This window comes from Nannobrachium achirus (genome assembly GCF_963921795.1).
Source record: "Nannobrachium achirus genome assembly, chromosome: 17".
In the NCBI taxonomy this organism is placed as follows: Eukaryota; Metazoa; Chordata; class Actinopteri; order Myctophiformes; family Myctophidae; genus Nannobrachium; species Nannobrachium achirus.
This window is the reverse complement of record NC_137824.1, coordinates 30,478,304-30,500,393: the sequence shown is the minus strand read 5'-3', so window position 1 is coordinate 30,500,393 and position 22,090 is coordinate 30,478,304. Positions and strand designations below refer to the sequence as shown.

Sequence of the window (22,090 nt, the reverse complement as noted above, 5' to 3'; positions counted from 1 at the left end):
CTACGGTCGCAATTATAATCATCATCATCATTATTATTACGACAATTATTATTATTATTACAATTCACACTATAAACTCCTCAGTGTTTAACACTAGGCCAGGGCATAGCGGTGGGCGTGGTTTACTGGTAGACCTACCACAAAAATATCCCATTCATTTTCCCCATAGACCTTTACAAAAGTATTTATATCAATATTCTAAGCCTAGAAACAAGCCAATGATTCTGTGGAAGAAAAAATTAAATAAAATGTAATTATATGATGTACTACATTTAATAAATACCCTTTGTTTATCAATTTAAAATCAAAATCACAGAATCAAAGGTTTTATGGTCACGATTCAGGGGATAACTTTAGGCTTAAAATAATTAATATAAATACTTTTGTAAAAGTCTATGGCGAAAATGATTTTTTTGTGGGACACCAGTAAACCACGCCCACTGCTATGCCCAAGTTGGACCCCTGGTGGTCCCCGGACTCCATTGAGAAACAGTGTTATAACAATAACTGGCTTTAGGACCCAGCAGAGCCAGCAGCGTTGGACCGCCTGCCTGCAGATTGTAAAAGTTCCTAAACTTTTTGGACGTGAAATAAATGTGTCAACCGTGGCTGTCAGCGGCAGCGTGTCCTCCACGCACAAGTACACTCACTCACTCACGCACACGCTCACACTCAGTGACACAGCACACGACACACATGGAGCAGCACTAAACTTCACACAGCGGGTATTTGGATGATACTCAACAAGCAACACTCCACATTGAATCAGACCAAATGGACACCGGCAGCAAAGCCAAATGTGAGTCACTGTATTTTTGGTTTTCGTATATTCAGATATTGGTGCACGAGCACTTGTACCGTGCGTGTTTTTGCATGCAAATTATGGATTATGGATGTTTATGTTGCACTCCTATGGTTGCACTGCACGCACTGGCTGAATTGTTCGTGGTGTAGCCTACTGTAATAGTATTGATGAATGTTTGCAAAGTGCGCCCAGTTGTGGTTTATTCTGACTCCCACCTTATGATGACTGTCTGCCGCTGTCTATCTCTGTATCTCTGACCCTCACTCGCAAAACACACACACACACACACACACACACACACACACACACACACACACACACACACACACACACACACACACACACACACACACACACCTTTTCATGTCAAGGACCCCCAAATTGACACGTATTAGCCCGCGGACCCCCATTTGAAAAGATATGCCAGGGACCCCCATAAGAGAAGATTTTTACTGCTCTAGAAGTGATTGACCAATTTGGCATTTCTATCTCTGAGACCCCAATGTATATTGTAAAATCAATGTTAATTGAGAGTGTACAAGTGTGTCCATTTGGTTCCATTTGTACACTCTCTAAGTTACATGAGTTACATACCCATAAGGGTCCATTTGGTTCCATTTGTACACTCTGAGTTACAGACCCATAAGGGTCTATTTGGTTCCTAACTTATCATTTATCTGGGGACCCCCTGGACCCCACTTTGAGAACCAATGTTGTAACTTGTTTTATATTACAGGACTAGGAGAAATAACAACATCTCTCTCTCTCTCTCTCTCTCTCTCTCTCTCTCTCTCTCTCTGTCTCTGTCTCTCTCAACACTATCCATGGTTGTCAGGATCAATGTCAATGTCAGAACACGAGAACACCCATGAAGGGGAACGATGTTGACTTCCTAATGGGGTTCTTCTCATTGTGAAACATCCGAGACACGATGATTATGCACTTTGACGGAGTGTAAATAAATATCCTTTGGTCTTTTGTTAGCTGCTTTGGAGAGGTAGAAAGCCAAATGTTGATGCAGAGCTTGGTTATTATTGCAGAAAGTGAATCTCATTCATCTTCATTCAAGACAAATAGATGGGGTGTCGAGATGAGATGTTTTGAGGTTTCTCAACCATGGCAATAATTGACACAGAGTATCTCTGGCAGTGTATTCTTATATTAAAAAATAAAAACGCATCTCAGGAGTCCTATCTATTACGTAAGCAATTTACCCCGAGTGAGAGGACATTATGCTCTGATAATGTCCTGTGTTAGGGTGTTATCGGACGAGGCGAAGCCGAGTCCGATAACACCCTAACACAGGACATTATCAGAGCATAATGTCCGACCCCGAGTGGTAAATAGCTTTTCTACCACTTTTTCCCTTATACATGAAAGAAAACACATAGTTGTAACTTGCAAGGATCTTAAGTTACAATCATTATTGCCTATAAAACTTCCGCGAGACAGCAGATAGTTCCACCAACAACATCTTCTACTCACCAACAGATGGCGCCAACTCCATACTAATCCATGCGTCTAGCTTACAGCTAAGCTAACGTCAGTTAAAAGCACCGTTCCGGCCGTAAATAGAGGCTGTTCGCTTCCAGAAAGGCATAGGTTCAGAGAAAAGGGGCTTTAAAGTTGGCGGATTGCATTGGATCCAAATAAATCGGCGACGATAGTACGCACGTTAGTAAACATAGGACCGCTGCGACCTTCATTTGTTGGTTGGGGGAAAGGTGTTCCGACTACCTCCTGAAGTCCCCGGATGTACACTGAGGCGCATTGATCTCGGACAAGTCTTTGCGGCAGTTGTCCTCTCATAACCTCCGGAATTTAGCCAATCAGAATCCAGTATTTGAACACGTGACTCGAAAAAGTGGTAGAACTTTGTATTAACATGGCTGCAAACACAAAATGTGTCACTGCTGGGAGTGGTAACTACACACAGTCCAACATTGTTCCACCCTGACACCAAAAACAAATAGAACGTGAAAGTTGCAGGTCCTGGGTGTAATGATCTGGTCAGAAATGGCATGACCAATGAAGCAGGTCAAGTTCTGACTGACCCTCCTTGCATTCCTTTAACTGTCTCCGTTTGAACCCCCAGACCCTTATGCAGTGGTGGAAACTAACTAAACTACACTCTCAAGTACCTATGTACAATTTTGAGGTACTTTTTCTTTTAACGTTTTGTAATACTTTATACTTCTACCTCTGCCAAATATCTTGAGGCCCTTTCCCACTAGGAAATAAGATAACGATAAAAAAATATTGTTTTCAATTTAAATGGATGGCAGCGTCCACACCACAACGATAAAGCCTTCATAATTGATGTGTGAACGCCGACATATCGTGATTCGTTATCTGTATCTTTATAGCGTCCGGTGGGAATGGCGCTTTACTCCACTACAATTACTTGACACTTGACAGCTATAGTTACTAGTTACTTTGCAGAATTACATTATTATTTCTTTATTATTATTTTGTTAACCTGCAGAGACACTGCCTTATTGTCTCCACCAGCCGAAGGCTGAGGGAGAGTATGTTTTCCCCTCCGTCCGTCCGTGCTTCCGTCCGTCCGTCCGTCCGTGTGTCCGTGTGTCCGTGTGTCCGTGTGTCCTCGCAGTTTGTGTGCAGCTAATCTCAGTCGCCGTTGGCCCGATCGCTGCCAAACTGAGCACACACACTCCCTGGAGGCCAATCTAGAACCTCTGCCCCACATTTTTCAAATCAGCCTCATGGTGGCGCTATAACAGGCCGATTTGTGTGGCCTGGTTTTTACCAGCTAATCTCCGGCGCCGTTGGCCCGATCGCTGCCAAACTGAGCACACACACTCCCTGGATGCTAATTCAGAACCTCTGCCCCACATTTTTTAAATCAGCCTCATGGTGGCGCTATAACAGGCCGATTTGTGTGGCCTGGTGGAGACCTGTGCTCGGAAGAGCACTGCTTCTAGTTTCACTTGAAACACTTCTGGGATCAATTTAAGACGTCTGCTCTGGCTTTTGTGTGCAGTGCACCATGGAGTTAAAATGGAGTTTGTCGTTACAGTGGGTTTAAATAGGAGGGGGTGTGTCTGATAAAAAATGAATATAAAAGATTAAATGATTGAACCAAGTAACTTAAGCACTGTCTAGAGTGCACATAAAAGCCAGGGTAGATGTAATGATCCCAGAAGTATTCTGAAGCAACTTTATACTTTTTAAGGTCTTCTACTTTGGTACAGTAAGTATACTGTAATGGCAAATTACTTTTGTACTCTACTCAAGTACGTTTTGGAATATAGAATATGTAAAAGAGTGTTTCTACATTGTGTTATACTTCAGTAAAGAATCGGAGTACTTCTACCACCACACATGTTTCTGTGGCTTGTCTCTGTACTTCAAGCTGATGTTGCTGACTGTATGTATCACTTATAGAGTTGTAAAAGCTTGTAGTCCAATGCACTTTATAGACCCACTGCCTGCCGCCAGCAGGTACACACATGAAAGTGATTATCAGGCCCAACTTTATGGACCTTTCTTTTTTACTAGAATGACTTGAGCTGAGCAGAGGGGAAATACGGCAAACTTCTTCTATGAACGGAACTTCTTTTCCGTTCTGTTCCCACTTGGATAAAAGTAAAGGCTGTGACGTTTATGGCGCTTTTAACTTCATCCTGTAGCTCTGAGGTGTGTCTGTCTCATCGTCACTGTACAGGTCGTACAGGAAAGTAGTTTGAGAGTAAAATGTCCATCATCTTGCACTTCTTCAGACTCTACTGATTGAAAACTTCCTCCTTTGCCAGCTCATCCTGCCCACACACACACACACACACACACACACACACACACACACACACACACACACACACACACACACACACACACACACACACACACACACGGAAATGCACCAAAAAAAGACCACAGGAATTCTGCCTGCGTGAATTCCTATCTCAGATGTGTGTTTAGTGAAACATAGCAGGATTGTGGCCCCAGGGGAGCACCCCTGCTGTTCCTGTTGCTATCTCTGAGCGCACTGGTTGGCTCTCTTGACTGAATGATTTGTCTTGGGGGTTATTTTGGGTCCTTTTGTATCTCTAGAAAGCTGTCTGCGGGAAGCTCAAGCTAGATCCTGTCTGTTGTCAACTGAGATATGAAGCATGATAAAGCAGGCGAGAACTCGTTCACCTGTTGTTTGTGGCAAGTGACTCGCTGGTCACGGCCAAACGGTGTCCAAGGAACTACCTGCTCTTTTCTGTGTTATCATTATTCACGACTTTCCTCCAGGAAACATTTGGATACATATTTGACATTTGAGTCTGCCTTGCTTTGTTGCCTGTTGAAGGAAGGAAGGAATTCAAATAAGTTCAGGATTGTAGTAGGTCTAGAAGTCATTAAGCATTATGCTTAATGACTTCTAGACCTACTACAATCCTGAACTTATTTGAATAAGTAAAAAATATTTGATCCAATCTCTGATTTTGAGTCAGGTGGGAAGCACACCTATTGGTTGAACAATGTCAATACAATAATTTAAGGAGACTGGATTGTAGTTCGGACATCATTTAAATTACCTTAAGCATAGAGCGCTATGCTTGATGAAGGTCCGAGTGACCAAAACGTTGCATCTTTACCAATACATTTTTGAACACGTGAGTGGGGCGGGCTCCCCTTCCCTCTTTCTTCTACAACAGGGGTCTTCAGTGTTTTCAGGCCAAGCACCCCTTAGTTGAGAGAGAGATGAAGCAGGGACCCCCACAACCTTTTCAGAGATTCCATAGTTTCACTGTTTGACAGCACAATCATCAGTGTATTTTGGATTCATGTCAATTTGTGTTATCAGATATGTAACCACTTGAAACGTCAATACTTAATAAACTTGACCTTTCACTCTGTACTTAGTCTGCTCTTTTTCCCCTCTACACCAAAGCTCGAAAATAAACAATCTACAAGCTCACAACGCCCCGCAGCACGAGGCGTTGTGAGCTTGTAGATCTGCTATTTTTGGCTAAAGTTCTCAGAATATGGACACTAGGGTTCAAGTGGTTAATATAAAAAAGTAGAGAAAAAAACTTTCTATCACTCAAAGATTTGGAGGACCCCCTGTAGTAACTCTGAGGACCCCCTAGGGGTCCCGGACCCCCTGTTGAAGACCCATGTTCTACAATTACCTCACTCTGTCAGGAGAGGACATATACTTACATATTGTAGCATTAAAGGCTATGCACAGCCTTTTACGAGGCAACAGGAACCTCAACAGAGATGGAGCTCTCAAAGGAAAAACTGGATAACGTCTTGAGTAGCAACAAGAATCACAATGAAGTCAACATACCGGACTGGCAGTCATATAGTTGCTTCTCATTGACCTCGCCTTACAGTGTTCCTATGTATCATTGCCTCTAGAGATGACTTGATTTTGAAGTCTTTATTGGTCAAGAAATGTCTGGGATTGCTTTGTGTTGTTTGCTCCACCATCCAGCTCAACGGAGCTTGTTAAAATGCACACGTCAAGCCAAGTGGAGCAGCAATGAAATGGATGTTTTGTGCTCAGGCTGATGTTAAATGAGCTTTCTGAAAGGCTGAGAGCGTCAGGTGGGTGTGAGAGGGGAGAGGTTGTCCCCTCAGAGACTCATTTCAACGATGGGATTGTCCATGATTTACCCTGGCTGTTGCTGAATCACTCCCACTGTTCAGAGGCTGCATGCATGCATGCAGGAACTCGGCACTGACTCAACAAAGACAGTGTATGGCCCATAGTGGTGAATATACAGTAGAAAACATACTGGCTCATGTAGGCACAAGTCTGCTACATAAACATGAATTGTCCATCAATCTATACCTCCTGTCTGCCACTGAAAACTGGAACACCCCACAGCGTGTGTGTGTGTGTGTGTGTGTGTGTGTGTGTGTGTGTGTGTGTGTGTGTGTGTGTGTGTGTGTGTGTGTGTGTGTGTGTGTGTGTGTGTGTGTGTGTGTGTGTGTGTGTGTGTGTGTGTGTGTGTGTGTGTGTGTGTGTGTGTGTGTGTGTGTGTGTGTGTGTGTGTCTGCGGCGCGCTTGGTTGCACATGTGGTAATACAGTATGCAAATCCCGTTTTATTCTCACAGAAGCCCCAGTAACTGGCTCTAAATACCATGCATGCTAATTGATTGTGACTCAACAACACAAAGACCAGCCCTCAGGCAAAGCAGATAATCTTGTATTTCTATGTAAACAGGGATTTTAATTTGCACTGGCTGAATTAAAACATGGTTGAAAAAGGCTAGCGGGGGCAAACGCAGCACGACTGATAGATAACCTGTTCCTTCAGTCAGTAATCATCCTGCACTGTGTTGTGTGATTTATGCCATTTCTGTTCAGTGTACCCGAGGTTAGACTGACAAGTTTAATCCTGTAGACTAGAGCTAAACTGATGCACATTCAGGCATTATGTGTGTTTTAACACAATTTAAAGACGCTGCTCCTACTTTAATTTTTAGCCAATCAGTCCAGTCCAGTACAGTACAGTACAGTGTGTTGGCCCTATGCAGACATAAGCTGTGGATCAGGGCCTTTTGTGTAGCTATAGATGTGGAAATCCCCCTCTTTTCCCCAGTGAGAGACTCCATGGACATCTGAGTGAGATCTGTATGTGTGGAGTGTGTGTGTCAGGGTTATTGGTCAATCCCCTCTCAGCTGTTTTTTGTTGCGTTTCCATGGTTATGTACTCATAATATAACATTACAGAAAGTGTCCACACAGACAGTACGTATGACAGACAGTTACAAATGTGCTTGTGCTGTTTTTGAGACTTGAGACTGTGTGTGTGTGTGTGTGCGTGCATGCGTGCGTGCGTGCGTGCGTGTGTGTACCCAAAATGTTTTAAGGCTGAAACTTGTCTCTGTCTCACCTAACCTGCTCCTTTCGGTGTTTTACTGCCATCCATTTGCTAAACAACAAAGGAGAACCAAACATGAAACAACAAAACATGTTCAACTAGAATCTAGTTACTAGATTTACACTTGTTTGTGTTAATTATGTGTTTGAAGCCTGTAACGGCGGGTTCACACATGGACACGGAAGCGCTGAGAATTTCTGCAAGGTGAAATGCTCGCGTGAACAGGAGCCTGTTAACCACAATAACAAGTTTGTTTATCCAGTTTTGATGTCTAATCTAGTTTTGATGAGGACTCACACAGCGAATGTCACGCTTTGATTGACTGGTGATGTGATCATAATTGACACATGGAATTAACAGACTTTGCAGATTACAGAGAAATTTGATTGGCAGTCATCTGATAGAAAGAGGGAGGAAACTAGACAATGAATGAATGTGCATGAGAGAGAGAGACAGGGAGGCAGCCAGTGGTGATGTACAACTGGTAATCACATGCCGCGCTACTTTCATGGCTGTACGTAGATATTTCAAGGCTATTATATTATTAGGGCATGCCTCCTGGCAGAGATGTGGGCTCTAATGAGATGCGTTCACCTTTCTAGTCCTGTCATGAAATGCGGCTTGACTCTGCTCCAAAAGACATCACAGATATCTTCGCAATGCATTCGTGTCATCATAAACTCACAACTTGACTATTTGGTTTGTTGTTTTGGATGTGATTTGGAGCGAGTTCTGACTTGTTGGTCGTCAGCTCTCTTTGTTCAAACGTGAGAGACGGAGCGCTTCAGCATTTAACCACTGAAGCCCTATTTTATATTTCATCATACGATGTTGAGCCACAGAAATGGCTTAAAGGAGCTATAGTCAAATTTTTCTTGAAAAACTGATGCTAAAATAAAAATAATGTTTCGAAAATATTTTATAAAAAAATAAGCTTCATATATGTGTTTCTATTGAAAAATGACCCCAAAAAGCGTAAAATAATGATAAAAATAATAATTTGGGCCAAATGTTGTCAGACTGACACTTTGTTTACATTCTAGTCTACAGACTAGGGATGTAAACAAAGTGTCGGCCCTACAATGAAAAAGTTGACTATAGCTCCTTTAAATAGCTGACAATACAACAACATGTCACGACACATAACTTGTGAGTTTTTCACTATTTAAGAGAATGGCTGAATATTTTTGCCTATAACGAGGGGCCCAAAATAGGGACTCCAGGTTGAAAGTGGTTAAAGACTTGATAGAAGTTGATACCTATCACATCATGGTTAAAGGCTTATCTCAGAGCATTACATTCACTTAGGCCGGCTTTACACTGCCACTGAAATCTAGCCTGAATCAGATCTGAGTCACTTCAAAAGTGGAATCCGATTTTTTTTTAAATAGTCTAAATCCAAACATGTCACATTCAGGTCACATGAAATCCGATTTTGAAAAACCACATCCAGAGGTAGTTTCAAATCCGATCCATATCGGATCTGAGGACATCTGACACAGTCTGAAAGCAGCAACCACATCCACCCCATTGAGTTATATGCAGGTCACATACAAGCCACTTCAAACTGGCCAAGCGTCACCGAGCGCGGCTGTAAATTACATCATTACAGAGCGCGAGTATTTACTATTTGATTACAGCGCACTGAGCACATGAGAAAAACAAAAGAGAAGAGCGAAAACACGTGAGCTAAACAGTGAAAACGAGAGAGAAGAGCGAAACACAAGAGTAAAGAAAAGGAAAGAGAAAAACAATATTAACGTGTGTTTACTATGGTCTATTATGTCGCATTTCCTGAACGTAATCAGAACGTAATCAACCAGCGTCGCCGTAGTGACGTAACGCCATGACGCCTACGTCGTTACCACGGTAACCAAAGCATGCATGTCGCCGCAGAGCAGCTTTGGGCTAACGCTGTCTGAATGCACAGATCAGATCTGTGTCACTTGCAAATGCTGTGTGAAAACTCTGGCCAAAAGATCAGATTTGAAAGAAATCGGATTTGGGCTGGATTGGACTGCAGTGTAAAGCCGGCCTTAAACAGACCCTTAAGTCACCCCTTAATCTTACTTTGGATTCATTTTGGAGTGTGGCCAGTCAGAAAGAGGCAGAAGGTGACGGAGGGTTTAATGAGATATACATACTTTATACAAAACAGTGTCCCAGTTTTCTGTCGAACCACGACAACAGTGCCCTAGTCAAACTCCCATTAACATGACAAATATGAATCCCTCGGGCCTCGATACAGACAAAGCAGGCCCTTTTCCATCTCGCGCATGCATACGTGCGCGTGAGAAAGCCTGTATGTGTGTGTACGCGCGCGCCCGTTTCTTACCGTTGTCTGTGCAGCTTCGGTTAAGCATCTCTCAGCATGTGAATACATTTCTGTGTGTGTGAGACATAGCATTGTAGTGATCTCATAAGACATAGGGTAGATATGGGCTCTGAATAATACTGACAACACTGTAGGCTCTTTGTCTGAGAGCGGGCTGACTCAACCACCACTGTGCCGTCCACGACCTGAATGAAAGGGAGAGCAAGCCACAAAATTAATTAGAACGAAGGGGGAAGAGAAAACGGAAGACGAGGCAGTGGAAAGTCAACTCCAGATAGTTCAGACTAGTGTTGTGTCCAACTTCCATCCTGTCCAGCTCCGTGACCTCTGACCTTTGACCTGACCTTATTTGCTCAGACACAACGGTTACCACCTGGCCCAGTGCAGTTCATGTCACTAATAGAGTGTCACTGCAATGAACACACGTTAGATGGAAACCTTTGTGATATAGCCTGATTTCAGACTCATAGTCTGACATTGTTCCCTGTCTGAACGATTTACGGGGATGGGACTTTGTCTTTGACTGATCAGCGGATCCGCCTACTTGTGGCTTCTTCCGTGCACACAAGATTGCTAGCCGATCTACAAGCTCACGACGCGAGATTTGGTAGAGAGTGAAAAAAGACATATCAAGTACAGGTTCCTTTGACCAACCATGCTCACAAATCTAGCCGATCTACAAGCTCACAACACGTAGCAACGCGACGCGTTGTGAGCTTGTAGATCAGCTATTTTTTAGCAAAGAGATTTGGTAGAGAGTGAAAAAAGACGTATCAAGTACGTTATTTACAGGTCCGTTTGACAAATCATAAAGGGTTTAAGTGGTACTGGATATGCAGCTCAGCAAATAAAAGGTGAATTGATCCCAGTGGAGGATGATTTCACGATAAATTAAATCTCCATGATGCGATTATCGTGTTTTTTATCACGATAAACGTATTATTGTCCCATCCCTAAGTTGAGTCACTGCAATGAACAGATGGAAACCTTTGTGATGATCATTGCTCTCGTCTAGTGGGAGGTGGTGGTGACTTGTGATAGTCATTCGATTGAATTTAGCTTCTGCAAGCAAGTGCGAGCTCGCAGAACAAGATGACAGCACGGCATGTTCTGACTTTTTATTGAACAGTTACACACAGAAAATATGTCTTTGCACAAGCCATATTATGTGCTTTTGAGATATGTGCGTCATCTGGACAAGACAGGATATGAATTGGAATAGATAGAATATATGGTGGTCTAACAAGATGACAGTTGTACTTCTTGGGCCTGCAGTGTCTTGATAAAGGAGAGCACATTGGTGTCAGTCAGAAACATATCTGCATGCGTACCACACAGCTTAAGAGTTATCATGTACAGTTATAACATGAAGTACAGACAACGGGATCATGTGGGCCAAGCCTCCTGCAAATTACAACAGAAACATATTCAAAGTGTAGGAGGATGAATGAGCTGCAGTATGTGCTGACCTGACCTGAGACCCGTCCACCTTGGACTCTGTGTTTCTCCTGTGAACGCAGGATGACTGTGCAGTGCGCACTCCCACTTGTGCAACCAGACACCAAGTGAAGCAGATTACTGGAGTGCAACGGAGCCACGTACTCGTGAGGGCACTGCACGTGTCCATGTTTGTGTACGGGTTTGTGTCTATGTGTGTGCATGTGTACCAAAGTGTGCTAATGTACTGCACAGTACCGTGCATGCATGCGTGAATGCGCAGTCAAACATGAACATCAAAGCCTCGCGCCCCCCACCCGCTGCTCTTAGACTGGCTTTCAAAGCCAGTTAATAGTTAAACAGGTGAGTGGGAGGGAACGCAACCCATAATTCCTCCTTGTCCGTCGCCATGGAAACGACCCAGCCACCCAAACGAGGCCTCCCCCTAATGGCTTTGACGAGATGTCTGCCTCCCACAGTGAAAGGCTCGTTTCCCCTAATTAGAAGGGGAAGCATACTCCCAGATAGTTCTTATATTACTGTTTGCAGGTACTGGGCTAGGAACAGTACTCTCCAAGTCTCCATAAATCCTCCTGAAAACTGGTTGTGAAGAAGAATGTAAATCTTACCTCATCAGCTATTGTTGCCCTTTGTTGAGAAGTGGCTCTTCTGAATGTAGGGACGGACAGTAATTAATATTACATTTTGTAGAAAAGAAACCGTATTTGGTCGCGGCTTCATGACAATGATCAACGCGTCACCATGAATTGTGTGGCGTCATAATCAGCACTTAAACAGGACTTCCTATAAGTCTGATTCGTTCTGATAGGTAAGTGTTTGAGAAGAAAGAAAGTGAGATTTTAGTAATCAACAGCTGGTGCGATATAATCGCTCAGTGAATTGCCCTGAGACGTAAGCTTTTGGTAAGCTTACTTCAGCCAGCTCCATCATTGAGATTATAGGTTTGAAGTAAATCTACTCAGTGAGCATCGACGCAAGCTTTTAGTAAGATTGTGATCGAGGCGTATAGAAGTATAGATAAGGCTCCCAACAGGCCTATCTCAGAGATCTTGAACTCGTAATAGATTCAGAGATTCGTAAGAGACTCAAGGGCGTCAGCAGAAACTAGATAGAAATCTAGTTAGTCCGACGCACATGAAGACCTGGGCCGTCAGTCATAAGACTAGCTCTGAAATACCAAGCGACCCTTAAGAGTGCTGTTACACGCTCGCTCTATATTAATACCATACTAATCTGTAACACATTTCAAATGCAATTTCCAATGCAAGAAATATTAGATAATAGATGATCTGCTGAACCTTTGTTGTTAGTACAACAACAACAACAACAACAACAACAACTACAACAACAATAATTGACTACAGTGGGAAGAGAGATGAAGAGGTAATAACTGGTTGGATACAGTATGTACAGTATTAATACTCAACTAGATCACAAACGTGTAGGGTGCTCTTGGAAAATGGGAAAACGGCATAAACAGAAAAATCCAGGCATTCCAAAATCTAAAACAAGTCAACAAGGAAGGAAATCAATAAAATAAGCCTTTGATATAGTGGCTAAATCATTTAACAGCAAAGCAATCCAGGCACTCCAGAATCTAAGAAAAAGTAAACAAGAATGGAAATAAATTAAAAGCGTTATTATAGGAGCTAAATCATTGAAACATGTTGGCTTTTTTATGATTTAGCCGCTATAATAAAGGCATTTTATTTCATTTCCTTCCTCATTTACTTTTTCTATGTTTTTGGAGTGCCTCCCGGATTTCTGTGCTGTTTATCTTGGTTGCTGAACGAATGCATTTGTTTATCTTACATTACCCATAGCCTTATTTAGACCCAAAGACAAGGAGGAAATCGTATTTTATCAATGCAGAAACCATATTTGACATGCTGAGTTCATTCCACAGCGAGGTCTCTCAGGGTGACAGTTAATTTATCACCCTCTCATTCCTTTTTATCATCCACTTCACCCAGGGCAAATATGGGCTTAGGATGTATTGTGTGACAAAATATGATATAATCAGTTTCCTTTGAAAAGAAAAGCTTTGTGTCCAAGCTTAAACAATAGTGCAATGACCAGCGGCCTGCTTCTCCATGGGGGATGAATGAGGGGTCCCCACCCTTATTATGGGTTTGTTCCCCACATAAAACACATTTTGGAAAATAAAATGATTCTACTTCATAAACCAGTGACATTAATCACTTTTTAAATCCCCCAAATGCACTAAAATAATATAGGTAAGACTGATAGACAAAATAGCCAATCTACAATCTTACAAAATGTGATATGTTGTGAGCTATTTTAGGTGTGCAACACTGGCACACAACCAAGTATAAATCAGGATTAAGTCAGGGTTACAGTTAGACTTAGTTAACTCATTTTGTGCTACAGAAATGAACGGATTAAAATGTCCAGCGTGCCTCTCGCTGGCTCCATAAGCGGCCAGTCTCTTATTTTGAAGCCCAGAAGTCGATTGCGTAAACACTTCCGGTTTGACGTCATCACGTCATTCACCGGAATTGCTCGTCGTCAACATGCCGTTGTGTAATGGCGGATCGTTGCTTTTCAACATGTGTTTTATTAGCAAAAATCTACTGCCATCCTCCCCTTTGAAAGTGTTCTTTGGAGATAATGGACATTAAAGATGAGATTCCCCGTCTGCCTCCATGTTATGGGATTACTATTTTGTGCACGTGGATCTGTGATGATGATGAATCGGCGAGGGCGATTGTGCCAGGACCTTCCGCGCATCTACAGGGTAGGAGAACCGCCGTTACAGTAATAGAGTACTTTTCACGAGTATACTCGGGATCGGCACCATATGATACTTGAGTATTTTTCACGAGTATTCTCGGGATTGGCTACAAATGAGTTAAGATTATAGTTAGTCAGGGTTAAAGTTAGTCAGTGGGTTTGGGATAGAGAGCCTCCATATTTGCAATTCTCAGTTATTTAGCTCTGGTTTGCTTGTTTGCACTACACCTGAACATTATGAAGTGTTGAGCTGCTTGCTGTATTTTATGATAACCTGAAGCATCTTCCTGCGTACCATAAAACAATAGGAGGGACCTGCTCGCTCTTCCTTATCCATTTATGATTCCCCCTCGAACCAAATAACTGTTTCCACATGTTCAACTCACCTGCCACCCAAGTCAGGCATGTGATCCAGTTTGTATCAGAATTACATTATCAGAGGTACAATACATATACAGAAATGCGACTTGGTATATGCAGGATAATTATCAACAAAGACAGACAAACTACTGTACATAGTGGACAGAGTGGGGAAGGGTTATAGAGTAATGATGTAAGAGAGAAAAATGTTTGTTGTGTCTGCATTGTGTCTGTCCGCCCCTTACATTACATGAGAAAGTAATTTCTAGTCTTAGGGCTCCCTTGAGAAAGGGACTATTAATCTCATTGGGACTACCTGGTTAAATATTGGACAAATAAATCAAGGGCCAAATGCCTGTCTTTTTAAAGCATTTTCCAGATCCCCATTATGTTTTCATTCATGTGTGGTACAATAAGTGCATCTAACACGCTATCCAGTGCGTCTAGAATAGGGCCCACCAGAGACAGTACAGTCAATGTAAGCAGGTCAGCTGACAGGAAGAGGAAACAGAAGGCCGGAGGTGATATGTGATGTCATCAGTCCAAACAGGAAGTCCATCTCCACATGGGGCATCCATACAGCTGGTTGGCCCATTGGAAAGTCACTCCGTAGGCCGTAGCCACATACATTGTATGCAGAGTCAGAGCAGAAATTGGTCTCCAAGGATCTTCATTGTTCCTTTTTAATGTCTGCATTGAACGGGTTTCAAGAGCGCAGTGGTGATGAATCGTTAACACATCTCGTAAAGTTAGCTTTAAACAATAGTTTTCTTTATACAGTACCAAAGGCATATTAATAGTATCCTTTTAAACTGAGAGAGCATGTGCTGCCACCTGTAGCATCACTCAGATGTCAAATAAATGTGTTTAAAATACTCTGTTTGTAATTGTCTTAAATCTATAATCTGAACGTTTTATGTTGTTTGCCTTCCTCTCCTGGAGGTAATTGCAAGAATGTCTGAATTACAATAAAGATGGCGGTGGCGCACCTACTCACCTAGTGTCAAATCCGGTGCGCCGTCTGGTTTGAATAACGTTAAGTACAATAGACTAGTGGTTCCCAATAGTGATGTCGTTCATCACATAAATTAATTGCGACCGAAGGTCGCAGTTTAGTATGTGAAACGGCACATGCTGACTCCGTCCGTCTGGACGTGTACACTTTTTTACGGTCTATGGGTTTGCAGCTCTGACATCATGCTCTGACATCACTGTGATGTCAGGGGAACCACTCTAACAGAATCCATTTTATGCCCATACATGGAGATCCCTGATGTCATCAATATTAAGCCCATATCTAACGGAAACGATTTGTTCGCTGAAATTATCAATTGAACGTTTTTTCCCACCACTAGTTCCCAAACTTTTCAGGTCGTGACCCAAAAGAGAGACTAGATGTTTGCCCGGAACCCAAGCTAGTGAAAATAGCAGATCTCCAAGCGTACATTTTTCTGAGACCTGTATACCTTTAGATGTGCCGGTTATATTGTATTAACATACTCTACCATACAGATTGGTTCAAATGTTTTATTCATTAAAGGAATATTATGTGACTTTGCGCTGTTTTTACATATTATAACAATATAATATGCATTTCTTATGCATCATTTCCCTCTATACTGTACCAGCAGTTATCAGCCAATGCAGTAGTGTGGTGGTGTTTACCTGCAGACACACTGCCCTCTCTCTGTATTTTAATGTTTTCAGTCTCTGTTTGTTTTGGCAGCCCAAAAACATCCCCGTCTAGCAAAGCAAACATTGAAAGCGAGAAGGCTGTGTTCCTGCAGTGGCTCATAACTGCTGGTATATAGAGGGAAATAACGGGTACAAAAAATGTGTTTTCTTATGTAAACACAAGGAAAAGTTACCTACCGGTATGCCTCTGAAATTAGTTGTTAAGATGATGATTGAATTGAGCTACTTCCAGAAATAATGGATCTCTATCTCTGATCAGGAAAACCCCTTTTATATGTGGTCTTCCCGTTAATTAGAATAGACTATCTTAAATAATGTAAAGATAATCTCGATACTGGCCTTGGCGGCTAGTGTAGCAGTCCTGGCACCTAGGCAGCTTACTGCCTGACAGTGTGTCGCGTGTTCGATCCCGACAACCTTTGCTGCATGTCACTCCCCATCTCTCTCTCTCTCCATTTCCTGTCAGATTAGTGTTCCCTATCGATAATGGCAGAAAAAGCCAAAACAAATATCTTTAAAGAAAGATAATCTAGATACTGTAATAGCAGGAGAATATTACTGTATGTAGGTGTTGAACTTGTTGAACTTGTGCCCCTTGAGAAATCGGTATTGTGTTACGCCTCTGTATTATTATAACATATTGTTGCTGTCAGGCAGAAACTGCTTATCTCCATATGGAGTTTCGTAAATAATTTCCCTACTTCATCATATACATCAGTGTCAAACAAAAAGTAGCAAATATAGAATACGTGCAACTGCAAGCTTGCACATCTTCGAATCCTGTAAAGTAACAGTTTTGGACATATGAGGTTTCCACCCCGACATCGACGATATATTCTCCTACCTATGAGCTAATGTGATTTCTGTTTACTCATCATGGGCCCTGCACATATCAGCTGTCTGTCGACTGCCCAGACATGCTCCGTGTTGGGGCCAGGAGGAAAGAGTCACCCTTGGGAAATGCCTGGAATCTGAGGAGTGGTGTAAGTGGGAGGGGATTTTAATCGCGATAGGGAATCAGGCTGGTGAGAGAATACAATGTGAGCATTGCTCTGAAATCCTTGAAAACCACAAGTACATCTGTTGTCGACCCATCTGGTTTGCCTCACTTTATATGAGCGTGTGCGCGCGGTGCAGTGCACGCTCACACACACACACACACACACACACACACACACACACACACACACATACACAGCGCGTCAGACACCTAGGTGTTGTACGAGACATGAGCGATAAGCCTGAGGTTTTTTTTCCGATGGGGAGAGCTGACAATGACATACCGGTATCTGTTTCCATCTATATTTTCTTCTCTGTGACTCAGCGTGTTTTTGATCCATTCATGTCACGTCCGGCTTTGATGTCTTTGCTGGGATGAAGATAACCTACATGAGCATAAAAGGCTGCCCGTAGGTTATCAGAGTCTAAACTGCAAGTCTCTCCTGTGACTCACCTGACCATGCATTTTCACATTATGCTTTTCTCACATCTGAACAATTGCTGGTTCTCATCATGAGAGAGGGAGAGAGATGAAGGCGGGGGGATGTTGGAGAGAGTAGCCAGACAAATGAAAGTGAATTCAGAAAGAGACTGGACACCCGAAGGCCTCCAATCAGCTTGACAATGACTGTGTATCTAAAATGGAAAGAAAGGAACCCTCACTCAATTGTACAACTATAATAGTAGAGAGTATCAACTGCAAACCAGACGTACTTTGTTCCTGTTCAGGTACAGGAAACAGAACAAGTGAGTGAGTAGGTGTAGATGGGAAACAGGGAGGTCATTGTCTACAGAAAGAAATGAATGCATAATAATAATAAATGAAAGTTCCCAGGATACACAACCTGATCATTAAAAGAGTAGTGTGAAGTGCATACAAAGAATACAAGGATGTTGATAACAAAGTGTACATGTGCAGCGAAGGCAAAATAAGTGGTGCATACTGCATACTGCAAACCACAGTGTTGGAAACCAGTAAGGTGACCTACTGACTGTAATCTGTATTTCACTTGCTGGGGACAATTTGGGCATTTGGCCAGCATTCTTATCCAGAGCAACTAACAAAGTGCAAGTTCAGAGTATGAAATGGCATGAACCCAAGTCAACGAACCCCAGAGTAATATGAATGGTCACATAAATAGTGCAAAGAATACAATTTAGTGCTACAAAGTGAAATGGGGTGAATGAGTCTGCAAATGCTGTGATTGTGTTTAAGTTCATAGTCTCTGGTTCAACCACACACATACAAGTATGCAGAAAAACACTGTGGATCCCACATCACTCACTCACTCACTCACTCACTCACTCACTCACTCGCACACACGCACATACGCACATACTTACTTCCCCGACATGCTGATTAGATCTCGATCATAGAACCAGGAACCTTCTGGATTCCGAGCAGACACTCTTCCTCCTGAGCCTCTGCCGCATCATGTTTGACTACAGTAGGACTTTACAACACTATTTGCTATTGATTTTGTCCGTCTCTTTAAACATTTCTTTCTTATTTTTATTTTAGTGATATCTTTTTTATTTCATTTTACTGGAGATATTTACACATTTTTAAAACATTTTCTGAAAGCTCTTGGATATGCACAAGACTGAGCAGTACCCCTGGAAATGTACCAGAAATGATGGGGGCAGTGTAGGCCTCATAATTTCCTGTGGTAAATTAGATTAGACTTTATTGTCCTGAAGGGATATTGGTTTTCTAGCCAGTTAAACTTGGAACACATAAGAACAGCATACAACACACAAAATACAATAAAGACAATGACACAACATGTCTGCTGCGAGGCAGTTTGTTTAATACTGCAAAACTCAGACAAAACAGACCTTTTCCCATCTTTTCCCCCATCTTTTTGGCGAGATGGAACTGCCCTAAGGTTTCAGGGGTGCAACTAGCCAACATCACCTAGTTAGTGAAGAACATTGTGAAGCTTGACTTTCCCTTGAGACTTCATCACAAACAAACCTTTTCTCCCCAATTATTTCCTCCCCACACACATTTATGTGTGTTATCACTGCTGTTTAACTCAACTGCTAGTGAGGAGTCCCCACTGGTAGGTCGTAGAGACTGTCCTATACTCTTCTCGCCCAACACTCCCTGCTGTCAGCCGCCCAAGCCTGTAGAAATACTTTAAGTGCAATGACAAATATCACTCTCCCTGCCCAGCTCCCCGAACACCTATCCAGTAATACGAAGCCGGATGCACCGTGCTGGATTCAAACGCAGGTGGTACTTTACCACTGCACCACCCAAGCAACAAACTGACCTTCTTAATCTTATTCCAGTTACTTTATTCTGTTATTCAGTAGTTATGTGTTAACAGGTTACGATGTAAGCAAGCCAGTGTGGTCTTTAAGCAGATATGTATGTTTACCTCACATTAATTGTTGGTTTAATGATTCAGATTAATCATTCCTGTATGCTGATAGTGGTATAGCATTGCTTAGGGTTTGATTGCCATCCTGTGGAACAAAGTGAAACTGCACTAATATGACAAGTGACCTTTTCCGGTAGGCCGAAAAGCCTTGGGGCGGAAATTATGTTTTTGCCACAGCGTGTTTGTTTGTGTGTGGTGTTTGTGTGTGTGAGAGAAACCTCAGAGCTAATCTTGCAAACACACCGCTCAACGGCAAACGTTTCTTTTGCACAAAAGGAAGACGCAGAAATCAGCTTCATGATGGCATTATAACCTCTTGTTTCATTGTCCTATAACTCTTGAAACATAGGTTGTACAATCCAAATGTCCTTCCCTCTGGGCGGGATACTGTTGCGGGAGATATAGAAACTATTAGATAGATTAGAAACTATTGAAATGACATGAATTTGAACTTGCCGCATGACTGTGAACGTCAGTTGTGACTTGTGTGATTGACTGAAGATTGGCAAGGATTATGGGTATTTTAGTTGTCATGGAAAACGAGCAAACATTATGATATAAAACATTTTCTTACAAATTAAGTTAAAACCTTTGCCTTCATTGGTTGCAATACTAAAGTATTAAATAATCTATTGCTCCCGGTCTATGTGAGGTGGGGTGGTCTACTCTACTCTAACCCGCCCCCCTGGTTCTCAAAACAAACATAAGAACTAGTTACAATTACTTTAGTTTAGTGAGAAACCATCTGTGAGTGTTACAGCCTGTATCATTACCTCTCCTGTGTTTTAGTGCACTCTGTCAGAGTTCTAAGTGAGTTCACAAATTTACTGGGGAGGTCAGAGTTCACCTGTGGTGGTTTAGTCACAGAGCTGGATATGTCAGGTCGTATCCAATGCCAGAAGAACACTAGTTTCTGCCCTGCCCTCATCACAGACAGAGGTACAAACATTGGGAAACGGGAAATAATAATCATCTGTATTGAACGTAAAAGCTCTCCTCTGATAAGGTGGTGACTGGTCTTTCAATTTAATTACTCATCTATAAGCAAGCAGAGGTGACACCAAGGCACCTTCAAACGACATGTTCTAACGTTTTATAAACACACAGATAGAATATACCTTTACAGAAGCCATATTACATGACCGGAAGACACATCATGTGAGTCATGACTGATTACAGAAGTAAGCAAGACAGGATATGAATAGGGAAAGATGGAACACATGATTCCCAATGATGCATGATGTACAACGGCTATGCAATACCTGTTGTTCCCATTGTCCCGACTCGAGTACTTAGTTCAGTTATTATCATAGTACTTCTAGGCCAGTCTATGACATGACGACTGTTATGATGACATACTGTACTGATGTCATCAGGGATCATATGGGCTTAAGACAGCCAGACAGACAAATGTGAAGCACAGCTCAGCCAATGGATCGGGATAGCCATTTAGCCAGATATGCTTTACATCACGTTTGTGCCTCGTCGCCCGGTCAATCATTTAAGCTCATGGGTCGGGTTGGCCAATTAGGGAAACCGGTGCCCACGTCCCTCCCAGACACAGAGATTTGGTGCGTCCTCCACAGAATCGATGCATCATTCACAGTCCTGGGGCCAGAGCCAAACAGATGTGGTTTTTCGGGTCTCCACGCCCCCAGGTCATATGAGACATGCGCGCCGGTTTTGAAGTCGGCTAGTCGGATGGCGTCCGAGTTATGCTCAGGACACACAGACACACATACACAGGTTTTTAATTAAATTAAATTAAATTTATAGAACACTATCCAGCCACCAGACTGACAGACAGACAGAGACAGACATATATTCATGTATAGACACAAGCAGACACAGTCATCTTTCCAGGAACAGGTATTGGGTAGAACTGATTGTAAAATTCTTATCTTCAGATTGATCTAAATGCTACACTTTATGAGACAATTCGTGTTTAGACTGTGTGTGTGTGTGTGTGTGTGTGTGTGTGTGTGTGTGTGTGTGTGTGTGTGTGTGTGTGTGTGTGTGTGTGTGTGTGTGTGTGTGTGTGTGTGTGTGTGTGTGTGTGTGTGTGTGTGTGTGTGTGACAATCTGTCACATGCACCATCCATCACTGTGTCTTTGCGTGCCTTTCGTGCATGAAAATGTATTCCTTGCCATTGGTGTTTGTATTGTGTGTGTGTGTAGCGTTGGTACCAGTGTGAGTGGAGGCAGCATGTTGGATCATGTTGTAGAGGCTCCTGGGTTTGTCTCTGGGCTGCCACTCATCCACGTGCTGCCCTGAGGTGTCTGGACTTGTTTCAACTCCTCCAAACAAACAGTACCACCTCCACCACCTCTCTTCTCTTCTCTACTCCTCCAGTACCACCTCCACCAACTCTCTTCTCTACTCCTTTGCCCTCTATATTTCCAAAACATCGGCTTGTGACCCATTTTGGCATGCGGAACCGTTCT

General features: G+C 42.5%; 1 protein-coding gene across 1 annotated transcript in view; it reads left to right on the top strand.

The window, feature by feature from the left end:
- Positions 1–638: 638 nt before the first annotated feature.
- The window catches only part of afap1l1a (actin filament associated protein 1-like 1a), a gene marked incomplete at its 5' end in the record, with an annotated part of 55,460 nt that continues 34,008 nt past the window's right edge, over positions 639–22,090 (top strand). Inside the window, one exon of the mRNA XM_080746014.1 lies at positions 639–799. Within this exon, the coding sequence (XP_080602140.1) occupies positions 775–799 (25 nt within the window). The remainder of the gene's footprint in view (positions 800–22,090) is intronic.